This window comes from Aquarana catesbeiana, linkage group LG07, assembly GCF_042186555.1.
Source record: "Aquarana catesbeiana isolate 2022-GZ linkage group LG07, ASM4218655v1, whole genome shotgun sequence".
Lineage (NCBI taxonomy): Eukaryota > Metazoa > Chordata > Amphibia > Anura > Ranidae > Aquarana > Aquarana catesbeiana.
This window is the reverse complement of record NC_133330.1, coordinates 29,032,912-29,045,104: the sequence shown is the minus strand read 5'-3', so window position 1 is coordinate 29,045,104 and position 12,193 is coordinate 29,032,912. Positions and strand designations below refer to the sequence as shown.

The window sequence follows — 12,193 nt, the reverse complement described above, 5'->3', positions numbered from 1 at the left end:
ACCAAAAGCAATAAGACAAAGAAAGTTGGGCGGGAGGAAAAATGAAAGACAACGTATCAGTGGATTAAAGTGCACCTGTTTGACCGCAATGCAAGGAGCCATCTTGTGGGCAGGAATGGAACTCCCACCCAGGAGATGATTCTACCAAGTGCAGTGGTGCGGTTTACTAAAGAGAGCAAACGGTTGCCGAGGTGGCAAAGTGAATTTTGACTTGCTTTGGGAATAATGATAATGGGGGGGGGGGGGGGGAGATTTACTAAGATTACAAAACCTGGTACAGCTCTGCACAGTAACCAATCAGCTTCCAGTTTTATTCGTCAAAGCTTCATTGAACAGGCTGAAGTTGAAGCTGATTGGCTCCCGTGCACAGCCGCACCGGATTCTGATTGCTCCTGTGTTAGTAAATCCCCCCCAATGTGTTCACTTCAATCATCTACTTCCTGTTGTGTCTTTTGGAACAGGAAGTGAAGGGCGATCCCCATAACAAGACAAAAAAGCAAACAACAAAAAAAACTGACAGGGGCCCTAACTCTTTCCTCCTCTATCAAAAACTGAAAATGTTTTGGTATTAGATGCACAATAAAAAGTTAATTTTTCTAACTGAAATCCAATCAGAAAAAAAATGTGTAAATCTTGGGTGAAAGTTGTGTGAAAACATTTGTGGACGGCTTGGTGTTACTGTATAGCAGGGATATGCAATTAGCAGACCTCCAGCTGTTGCAGAACTACAAGTCCCATGAGGCATAGCAAGACTCTGACAGCCACAAGCCTGACACCCAGAGGCAGAGGCATAATGGGACTTGTAGTTTTGCAACAGCTGGAGGTCCGCTAATTGCATATCCCTGCTGTATAGTATACCCCTGGAGCCCACCTGTGGCCCCTTTATGTGTGGCCCTCATAGCCCCTGCAGACACTAATCTGTGTTTCCCTGTTGTTGCCCGGTTATAGCAGGGATATCTAACAGTCTCATGTAATGTGTCTCCAGTCTATTACTATTTCTTCAAGCATCTTTCCTGTCTCCAACAACTCCTATATAATGTCTGCAGTCTCTGACCATCTCCTGTATCATGTCTGCAGTCTCTGTCCATCTCCTGTATCATGTCTGCAGTCTCTGTCCATCTCTTGTATCATGTCGGCTGTCTCTGTCCATCTCTTGTATCATGTCTCTAGTCTCTGTCCATCTCTTGTATCATGTTCTGTCCATCTCTTGTATCATGTCTGCAGTCTCTGTCCATCTCTTGTATCATGTCTCTAGTCTCTGTCCATCTCTTGTATCATGTCTGCAGTCTCTGTCCATCTCTTGTATCATGTCTCTAGTCTCTGTCCATCTCTTGTATCATGTCTGCAGTCTCTGTCCATCTCTTGTATCATGTCGGCTGTCTCTGTCCATCTCTTGTATCATGTCTCTAGTCTCTGTCCATCTCTTGTATCATGTCTGCAGTCTCTGACCATCTCTTGTATCATGTCTGCAGTCTCTGACCATCTCTTGTATCATGTCTGCAGTCTCTGTCCATCTCTTGTATCATGTCTGCAGTCTCTGACCATCTCTTGTATCATGTCTGCAGTCTCTGACCATCTCTTGTATCATGTCTGCAGTCTCTGACCATCGCTTGTATCATGTCTGCGGTCTCTGTGCATCTATTGTATCATGTCTCTAGTCTCTGTCCATCTCTTGTATCATGTCTGCAGTCTCTGACCATCTCTTGTATCATGTCTCTAGTCTCTGTCCATCTCTTGTATCATGTCTGCAGTCTCTGACCATCTCTTGTATCATGTCTGCAGTCTCTGACCATCTCTTGTATCATGTCTGCAGTCTCTGTCCATCTCTTGTATCATGTCTCTAGTCACTGTCCATCTCTTGTATCATGTCTCCAGTCTCTCTCTTGTATCATGTCTCTAGTCTCTGTCCATCTCTTGTATCATGTCTCCAGTCTCTGACCATCTCTTCTATCACGTCTGCAGTTTCTGACCATCTCTTGCACCATATCTGCAGTCTCTGACCATCTCCTGTATCATGCATATAGCCTGAATATTGAATATTCACTTAATTCTATGTGCAGCCTTTGGTGATGTCGGGGGTTGCACTTGAGGCCCCCCATATCAAGAAGGGTGACCACCACTGCTGTATACAGTTGTTTAGAGAATAGTAAAATTTTGAGCCTAGAAACAGTCCAGTGTTATATATATGAATCCTGTAGATTTACTTGTTCCTATTTGTTTTTTTCCTTCCCATCTGTGTGCAGAACGGCTCAGCGATCACCAGCATGCAGCTGTCGTCGAAGCGGGTAAGCAGGACAGACAGTGTTTGCTGATGGCCCTGTCAATATTTACTGTCTTCCATCTGACGTTTTGCGTTTGCTGTCTCCCCAGCAACAACTGTACGTGGGCTCAGCGGTCGGCATTTCCCAGGTGCCTCTGCATCGCTGCGGTATCTACGGGAAGGCGTGTGCGGAGTGCTGCCTGGCCCGGGATCCCTACTGTGCCTGGGATGGGACCAGCTGTACGCGGTACCTACCCAACACAAAGAGGTGAGTGATCCTGTCCTGTGACAATCATGATGTATCCATTCTCCGGGTCCCACCAGCATTCAGTAGAGTGCCCCTTTATAGAAGCTCTCTGGTGTAGTTCTGTCATTATCAAGGTAGGCAAAGGGTGCCTGGGGCCTAGACTGACTGCTTCCTGAATTCTGTAGGAACCATACCCCAGCATAATCATTTTTGCTCTTTGTCATGTGTCAGTCACTGTTTTGCTGTTATTAAGCAGTATATAAAAGAACACATCCCCAGCGTCCCTTGAGATGTGCATACTCAGACTTTAGTGCAATCTGCTGATCAGTTGCTTGATTACTCTATTGATCAGTATATTGCACAGCTAAACTTTGTACCACCTAGCAGGGAGAAACATGCATGTCTGAAGGGATTTTTGCTCTTCGTCATATGTGTTAGTCACTGTACTGCTGTTCCTGAGCATCATCTGAAAGAACACATCCCCCGGCATCCCTTAAGACGTGCATGCTCAGACTTTATTGCAATCTGCTGATCAGTTGCTTGATTACTCTGTTGATCAATATATTGAACAGCTAAGGTTTATACCACCTAGCAGGGAGAAACATGCATGTCTGAAGGGATTTTTGCTCTTCGTCATATGTGTCAGTCACTGTACTGCTGTTCCTGAACATCATCTGAAAGAACACATCCCCTGACATCCCTTAAGACGTGCATGCTCAGACTTTAGCTGTGCATTCTGCTGATCAGTTGCTTGATTACTCTGAGCCCCTGGTATGTGTGAGCTGCTCAGGCTGCTAGGAAGTGCAGTCCTGTGCCTGCTGCTATGGGTGCTGGCTGGGAAGGAGCCTGCCCACGCTTCAGCCAATCACAGATAAGAGAAGAGGATCCCGGGAGCCGCACATCAGAACAAGACCTGCTGTGTACAGACAAGTGGCAGTCTCAGCCTGGACCCGTACTGCACACAGCAGGTCTTGTTCTGATGTGCAGATCCTCTGCTCTTATCTGTTTGATGACTCTAATAGATCTGATCAGTGGATTGCACAGATATATTCTGCACCACCCAGTGGCCAGCAGGGAGAAACATGCATGTCTAAAGGGATGCCCAATATAACCTTTTCCTCCTCCTCTTGTACACAAGGAGAAGTTGACATGTCTGTGATTATCCCCGCCCATACACTGTGTTGGCACAATAATGCTGAGCTATTTAAGGTTTTGTTTCCTCATATATATGATTTGACGTGGTGCACATACTGTTTAGTGTGGTTCTTCAGTGTCAGTCTGTCTTCTCTTTGTGTACTGATTCTGTCCTCTTCCACCAGGAGGTCTCGTCGGCAGGATGTGAGAAATGGCGACCCCAGCAGTCTGTGTTCAGGAGGTGAGTGTCCACTTAGGATCATCCCTGACAACTGCAAATGAAAGCAGTCACAATTAATAAATTACACTCACCGACCACTTTATTGTTCAACTGCTCGGTAACACAAACTGCTAATCAGCCAATCACGTGGCAGCAACTCAATGCATTTAGGCCTCTAGACGTGGTGAAGATGACTTTCTAAAGTTCAAACCGAGGATCAGAATGGGGAAGAAAGGGGATTTAGCCCTGGTTCACATTAGTACAGTTTGTCAAATCGCATGCCAAATCGGCGGCTATTGCCGGGAATGGCACTGCCTGACTCGGTGCGACGCCAGCTTTCCCAAAAGTAGTTCCTGTACTACTTTTGGTGACTTGGGGAGGCGATTTGTGTAGATGTCTCCGGAATTGGCCCCCGAAGTCGGACTGACCTGCGGGGTATGAAATCCTTCAGCTGAACTCACGCGATTTCCATCCTGCAGCAGTGTGAACCTGGGCTTAAGTGACTTTGAACGTTTCGTGGTTGTTGGTTTCAGACGGGCTGGTCTGAGTGTTTCTGGGATTTTCACACACAACCATCTCTCGGGGTTTACAGAGAATGGTGGGAAAAAGAGAAAATATCCAGTGAGCGGCAGTTGTGTGGAGGAAAATGCCTTGTTGAGGTCAGAGGAGAATGGGCAGACTGGTTCCAGATGATAGAAAGGCAACAGTAACTCCAATAACCTCTCGTTACACCCAAGGTATGCAGAATACCGTCTCTGAACTCACAACACATCCAACTTGAAGTAGATGGGCTACAGCAGCAGAAGACCACACCGGGTGCCACTCCTATCAGCTAAGAACAGAAAACTGAGGCTACAATTGGCACAGGATCACCAAAATTGGATAATAGAAGATTGGAAAAACGTTGCCTGGTCTGATGAGTCTGGATTTCAGCTGCGACATTCAGATGGTGGGGTCAGAATTTGGTGCATGGATCCATCCTGCCTTGTATCACCGGTTCAGGCTGGTGGTGGGGGTGTAATGGTGGGGGGGGGGGATATTTTCTGGCACACTTTGGGCCCCTTAGTACCAATTGAGCATCGATTAATCACCACGGCCTACCTGAGTATTGTTGCTGACCATGTCCACCCTTTATGACTACAGTGTCCCCATCTTCTGATGGCTCCTTCCAGCAGGATAATGTCACCATGTCACAAAGCTCCAATCATCTCACCACTGGACAATGAGGTCCCTGTACTCCAATGGCCTCCACACTCACCACATCTCATCCAATAGAGCACCTTTGGGATGTGGTGGAGATTGGCATCATGGATGTGCAGCCAACAAATCTGCAGCAACTGTGTGATGCTATCATGTCACTATGGAGCAAAATCTCTGAGGAACGTTTCCAAGACCTTGTTGAATCTATGCCACCAAGAATGAAGGCAAAAGGGGGGTCCAACCCGCTACTAGTAAGGTGTACCTAATAAAGTGGCCGGTGTGTGTATAAGAACAAATAAAATAACAGACGATACACTTGGCGCTATCTACTAATGTGATAGGATACTTTGTTCATGTAGCACTGGACCAGGAACTTAAAGATGGGTGGGGGTGAGATTTCTAGTCAGGAGGCCACCCTCTATCACCTCGAGGGTCTCCAGAGAAGAGAGGTAGAAAGGATGAGAGAACCACAGCACTAATATAATTCCAGTGGATTTTTTTATGGTCTATGACAATAAGAGAAGCTAATGCATTTCAGGGGTTCAGACAATAAACATATTTTACTTTTAGAACCACTTTAAGCGCCATCGTGGTTTACCTTCTGGGACCCGTAGTTCTGGGACTCCAGGACCCCTCATATCTTGTGTGTGTGGACATCACTACAATAAAGTTTCCATCTCTTTCCATACAGAGCAGCAGAGGGTGACTGTTCAGGAGAAGCGCCTGTTTGGAGTGGAGGGAAGTACAGCATTCCTAGAGTGTCTCCCCAAATCCCTGCGTGCCAGGGTCACGTGGACTCATCAGAAGTCTCCAGAATCACCCAGGAAAGAGGTAAGAGATGCAATCCCCAGCCCTAGCTGTAGGTGACCTGAGACCCCCCACCTGGTGCAGGATCTCAGGGGCCTGGCTCTGCATGCCAATGCAGAGACAGGTTAAGGTTTAGATGGAGGCCTAGGTCAGCATTGGACTCTAAAACAACATGCTCAAAGAGGAGCTGGGAACTCTTAAGCCTCAGGCCGGGTTCACACTGGTGGTCCTACTTTGGATCCGACTTTGCCCTGCGACTTGAAGCCGACATAATTCCGACTTTCAATAAACAGGGATCTTGGATCCCCGCCAATACCAGGCACTGTGTTTAGTATGAATCTTGAGGGGGAACTCCACGGCAAATTTTAAATAAAAAAAACGGCATGTGTTCCCCTCCAAGAGCATACCAGGCCCTTGGGTCTGGTATGGATTTTAAGGGGAACCCCCAACGCCGAAAAAAAAAAAACGGCGCTCGTTCGTCCCCACCCCCTTTCCTGACCGGCCGGGCTGCGTGTTCGGATAAGGGTCTGGTATGGATTTTGGGGGGCCCCCACGCTGTTTTTTTTTTCGGCGTAGGGGGTTCCCCTTAATATCCATATCAGACCGAAGGGCCTGGTATGCCCTTGGAGGGGGAACCCATGCTTGTTTTTTATTTAAAATTTGACGTGGAGATCCCCCTCAAGATCATCAGAGCACAAGTCGCATGCTAAAGTCGGATCATGCAAGACAGCGATTCGACTTCAATGATAGTCAATGGGCTGAAGTAGGGTCAAAGTCGGACCAAAGTAGTGCAGGGAGCATTTTCGAAGTCGGACCGACTTGTGTCGGACCAGTTAGGACGGCTCCCATAGGGAAACATTGATTTTCACACGTCATGCGACATGAGCTCCCAATGTCGGAGCGTTTGTCGCACCAGTGTGAACCCAGCCTCGTACACACAATCGGATTTTCCCGAGGGGAAATGTGTGATGACAGGCTGTTGGCGGAAAATCCGACCATGTGTACGCTCCATCGGACAATTGTTGTCAGATTTTCCGCGGACGAATGTTGGATGGCAGGTTTTTAAATTTTCAAATTTTACAAATGTCTGTTGTCGGATTTTCCGAGCCTGTGTACACAAGTCCATCGGACAAAAGTCCAAAGTACAAACACGCATGCTCGGAAGCAAGGACGAGCCGGAAGCGGTCGGTCTTGTAAACTTGCCTTCGTAATGGAGGATTAACATTGGTGACGCGGCAAATTACGAAATCTCGAAATGCAGCGCACAATTCTCTTCTTCTTTAATGGGATAATAATGAAGCTGCTTTGCTGGTGATACTGATGGAGTTTTTGCAAACTAATTTTCAAAGGCTTTTTTTTTCTAGTGATATCAAGAATAATATTATTATGCTTTTTTTTTTTTTTTTTTATTTGGGCAATTTACCACAACACCATTATCTTGTAGTTTTTAAGATCAAAGATACAACTATGTTGGTGTCCCTTGTCAATTTTACATTGTATTTTTTAAATGTAACTGCCGACTCCCAAACTGTCATTTGAAGTAAAACACATAGCCAAGTATTATTCTACACAATTTTTTTTATTGTACATTAAAAAAGGGAAAACAAAAAAAATTAGACATGCTATCTGCCAATTGAACTTAACCAAAAAGTGCATTCTATGCATCCAAAAATTATAGAAATTATACAAAAGCAAATTATTATTATTCAACCAAAAAAATAATGTCAAAGCAATAACTGCAAAGACCAATAATAAATAACACGTTATCTCCTCCGATTTTGCAACATGGCTAGTTGACGAATGGCCTTTCAGAAACGAACTGAAAAGTGCGAAATGAAAAGTGCGAATCAACACTCACCAAACTTCTACTAACACGAAATTAGCAGAAGGAGCCCAAGGGGTGGTGCCAAAAAGCTGAAAAACCATGTAGCACATCACTACGTTCATAATTGTTGGCCGACAATTGTGTGGCTGTGTGTATGCAAGACAAATTTGGGCAAACGCAAATTCCACAGTTTTTGTTGGCCAACAGTCAGATCATGTGTACGAGGCTTTAGACTTTTGCTACCAACAGTAGCTCAAACCATAGAAATACAGCTGTTCAAATGCTGGCCTAAAACCATATAAATACAGAAAGGACTGCCAGATCAAAACCTGATGAAAGAGCCCAAGATAATTTTAATTGTTGGCAAATAAGTCATCTGTTACTCCCTGAGGAGAGTTTAATACTGGTTCTAATATATGTATATATATGTGTTTTATCCAAACAAGTTTTATTCTGTGTTGAGCCTTGATGATGGGGTGAAGTGGTGTTGCCCCCAAAAAACAGAGATATTTTTATATGACATTTTTACCAACCATTAAAATGATCTTGGACTCTTTCATCCGATTTTGGTCTGTCAATCCTTTTTGTATTTCTATAGTTTTTGGCCGGCAGTTCAGCAGCTCCTCCTCCCGGTAACAAAATTGGTGGAAGTTGTGGGTGGGGTGGTGGTCAAGTTCTCACCCCCTGTAAGGTGAATCTGGGTTGAGAAGAATATGAATAACCATGCAGGTATGGCTGTGCCCCAAAGAAGCCCAGACAGCAAGTGGTAAAGGCCAACTGTCCTAAAAGGAAATTCTTCATGGTGATCCTCGAATGTTTGTAGATCAAAAATTATACTTTATACAAAGGTTTCAAAAAGGTTCCTCCCAGCACAGCAAACCATAGAACTCAACACAAAAAAAAAAGTTGAGTCCTAGACGCCGAAGGCAACGTTCAAAAAGGTAACAATGCAGGTACAGCTGCACCCTAAAGAAGCCCAGACCAAAAGTGGTAAAGGCCGACTGTCCCAAAGAAAAATTCTTTATGGTGATCCTCAAATGTGTGTAGATCAAAAATTAGACTTCATACAAAGGGGTGCCAGAAAGCTTATAGTGACCACTTGCTTCTGGTCCAGGTTCCTCTTCGCACAGTCAACCATAGGACTCAACACAAAAAAAAAAAACAGTTGAGTCCTGGGCACTGAGGGCAATGTTCCTTCTGACAAAGGGTAAAGTTGAGCCAGGTTGCTCCCAGCCAACCATAGAACTCAACACAAAAAAAAGTCCAAGACGCTGAAGGCAGCGTTCAAGTGTAAAAAATAGTTCAAGAAGGCAACAATGCAGGTATGACTGCACAGCAAAAAAGCCCAGACCAACTGTTCCAAAGAAAAATTCTTCACGGTGGTCCTTGAAAATGTGTTTAGATCAAGATTTAGACTTTGTACATAGGGGTGCTGAAAAGTTTTTGGTGACCGTTTGCTTCTGGGCCAGGTTCCTCCTGTTCCCTAGACGCTGAAGTCAAGGTTCCTTCTGATGCAGCAATTTAAACAAATAAAACACCCTTGGTTATGAAGCTAGTAGTAGTTGACCACATTCAACTGGACTTTTGAAGATGTTTTGTGGCTTCTTAAAGCCAATTCTTCAGTTCCAGGTTATGAAGCATTTTACAAAATACATTTTTCCATCTCTGGGTCCATTAGTCTGTTGTTGGAAGACACACAAAGCTTTTATGTAAGGAAGACCTGTTCCTCTTCCTGTTATAACATTATCTGGGTTACCCAGAAAATTTTGAGACAACAGCAATCAGAAACCATGTACAAGGCCCTAAAGTTTTTGTCATAGAAAGGGGTCAGGCTCGGAGGCCAGTAGCTACAACAGTAGAGGCTCCCATCTACCAGTTGTTCAATTTGGTATAATGACATTGGCTCAGCCGACGTGTGGGGTCTAAGCACCAACCAGTGTTCCCCAGAGCTCCTAATGGTGGAGATGGGTTTTGCTGTGTGTTAGTATCAGGTCGTGGTCCTCAGGATCGCCCCACCAGGAGGTAAGCAGGGGTCCAGTAGCAAGTATAGCAGGTTGGAATCAAACAGAATCGTAGTTGATAAACAAGTCAAAGGTTGGTAACAAGAGTTTGCAGGTTGGGATCAGGCAGAAGCATAGTTGAGGAACAAGCTAAGGTTGATAACGAGTAGTAGTGAAGATGCGGACGGCAGCAGGAGAGACAAGAGAAAAATATTGACTACAGACGATCACATTAATCTGGCAAACAGGAAGTGCAAAGGCATGGCTTAAATAGGAAGTGCATGGGAGGAGCAACGGGTTCAAGGTTCACCAGAAACAATGTACAAGGCAGCATTGTTCAAAGAATAAGACAGGGTGCTGTCCAACATCTCAGGTGGCTCGGCAAAAAGAGATACTGGCAGACACAGCAGAGGTCATGGGTTCAGATCTAGGTCCTGACACTTTCCAAGACTTCCCCAACCATTCCTCTCCTTTGAAAAGCTAGAAATCCTCACAGTATAGTTTTTATGCATTTGAGTATAATTATTGCTCCTCGGTACGTTACGGGGTACATATTCCCTCTGGAGCTGTAGTGGGCCCACTGGAATTACCATTACTGCCGACAGCCTTTTGTCTTAAAGGTCCCCCAAGTTGATAAATATACTGTATGTTTCTCCTTGTTGTTTTGCACATGGTGACGTTGGGTTCTCTTTTCAGGTGCAGTTTGACGAGCGTATTATCGGCACCGATCGTGGCATCCTACTGCGCACAGTAATGAGGCGTGACACCGGGACCTATCTATGCCACTCTTCAGAACATGGCTTCACACAGGTCCTCCTTCAACTGAACCTAGAAGTCATTCCCACCTACCGAGCGGAGGAGACCCTCGGCCCCCATCGAGTTCCACCGTTGAGGTGGTACCAGGACTTTATGCGGCTTGTCCAACAGCCAGGATCTAAAGGCGAGCAGATGTGCGAGGAGCTCTGGGCCCGCAAGGGCCGGGTCACGCACCCACCGGGCCCCCAGGGAGCTCCTCAGGTGCCGGCGGCAAAAGGCCCAGGCCGACCGATACCACCTCTAAACATGAAAGCGAAAGCCCAGAAATGGAAACACCTGGAGGACAAGATCAAAGTACGGAGTCGCCGGACGCATGGACACCAAAGGGCCGAACGGGGCCCTCGCAGTGCAAGTTAGGTGAGGGGACTCCCAAAAGTCGTGAACTTCTAAACTGTATTAAGGCTGGTGTGGGAGACCCTCTGTGGGGGGCCGTTTATGACTTGTGACACTTTGATGGAACTTTGTATCAATCCTGGGACAATATAACAACGTACAATGTACTGCTTTGTCACCCTAACCTCTACCAAAGACTGCGCCCTACCGTGCTTCAAAACCATCACCATTCCTACACACTCCAAGAGTGGCCTTCTTATTGACCCTCTTCTACTGAGGATTCAGCTTGCAGACTGGTGACATGGTGGGTAACACCTGGGCGCTTACGGATTCAGGAGGTACCTAAAACTCTGCTAGGCCACATTTTTTCCAACACTAAACACATAATACGACAACCTCAGTGTCATTTCAGAAGACTCTTCCTGTGAAGTCACCATTAATGGGCTTCCTCAATGTTCCTCAAAGTCCTAACAGCTGGGAGCAAGAATTAAAAGTATACGGCTCACATCTCCATCTCTGGTTCCTCGTGAACGGACAGACCAAACCACTTACCTCTCCAAAAGTTCCAATTTGCACCGAACACTCCGCATTATTTCATGAAACCCCACAAATATTTATTTCAAAACGGCGCCAACAATCTGTTAGGCCTTCCAGTACCGCTGACGCTCTAAAACCTAGCCCAGCACGACTTGGCCGCACCAAGTCCCCCCACCCCCAACCATTGAGCTGCCTTTGTTGTACAGACGGACTATATATTATTATTATTATTAGTGTAAATATTATTATTAAAGTCTAAATTAACCCTTTGTTTTCTGCTGCTACAGATGGAAGCGATCACCAGCACCATTCGGGTGAGGGGTGGGGTGGGGGGGGGGGTGCTGGACAACCGGCGCACAGCCGGAAAGACAAAATGACCTATTAAGTTAACACAATAAAAAAAGCGATTTATTTGAAATGTGTGTCTCCTCATCTAGCAAATGTTCTCTGCTGAATTAACAGGTTTATTGGGGGAGGTCCAAATCCAAACAAAAGTGGACAAGGGAGAGGACCTCTCTGATCTGTATAATGTGTCCCCATTGGTTAGAATTCTCATCATTTCCTGTCCTGGCAGAAATTAGCAGAAGGAAGTGGTGGAAAAATCTCTCCAGTGGGAAGCACAGAGACCCAGTGATGACATCACTGGGTCTAAAATAAGGTATGTCTGAAAAGTGTAAAGGTTTATTTTAAAAGCGTGATGTTACTGGCCCACTTAGTCCAATCAGGGAACACTTTACTGTAATTGACAAAACGGGAAGCATTCTCTTGATGGTGACTGTACTGAGCAGCCATACTCCTGTGTTCACAATGCATC

General features: G+C 45.6%; 1 protein-coding gene across 1 annotated transcript; it reads left to right on the top strand.

Annotated features, from left to right (window-relative positions):
- Window positions 1-2,234: 2,234 nt before the first annotated feature.
- Window positions 2,235-11,686, top strand: LOC141102828 (semaphorin-3A-like). The gene is made up of 5 exons (XM_073591854.1): window positions 2,235-2,285; window positions 2,371-2,528; window positions 3,827-3,882; window positions 5,753-5,892; window positions 10,390-11,686. The coding sequence occupies exons 1-5, from the start codon at window positions 2,265-2,267 to the stop codon at window positions 10,864-10,866; spliced, it is 852 nt and encodes a 283-aa protein (XP_073447955.1). The 5' UTR covers window positions 2,235-2,264; the 3' UTR covers window positions 10,867-11,686.
- Window positions 11,687-12,193: the final 507 nt, after the last annotated feature.

Excerpts from the sequence above, each read along its gene's own strand:
- LOC141102828 (XM_073591854.1), top strand. The coding sequence starts at position 2,265 with ATGCAGCTGTCGTCGAAGCGG. Across the intron at positions 2,286-2,370 it reads TGCAGCTGTCGTCGAAGCGG|CAACAACTGTACGTGGGCTC; the intron begins GTAAGCAGGACA and ends CTGTCTCCCCAG. Across the intron at positions 3,883-5,752 it reads CAGCAGTCTGTGTTCAGGAG|AGCAGCAGAGGGTGACTGTT; the intron begins GTGAGTGTCCAC and ends CTTTCCATACAG.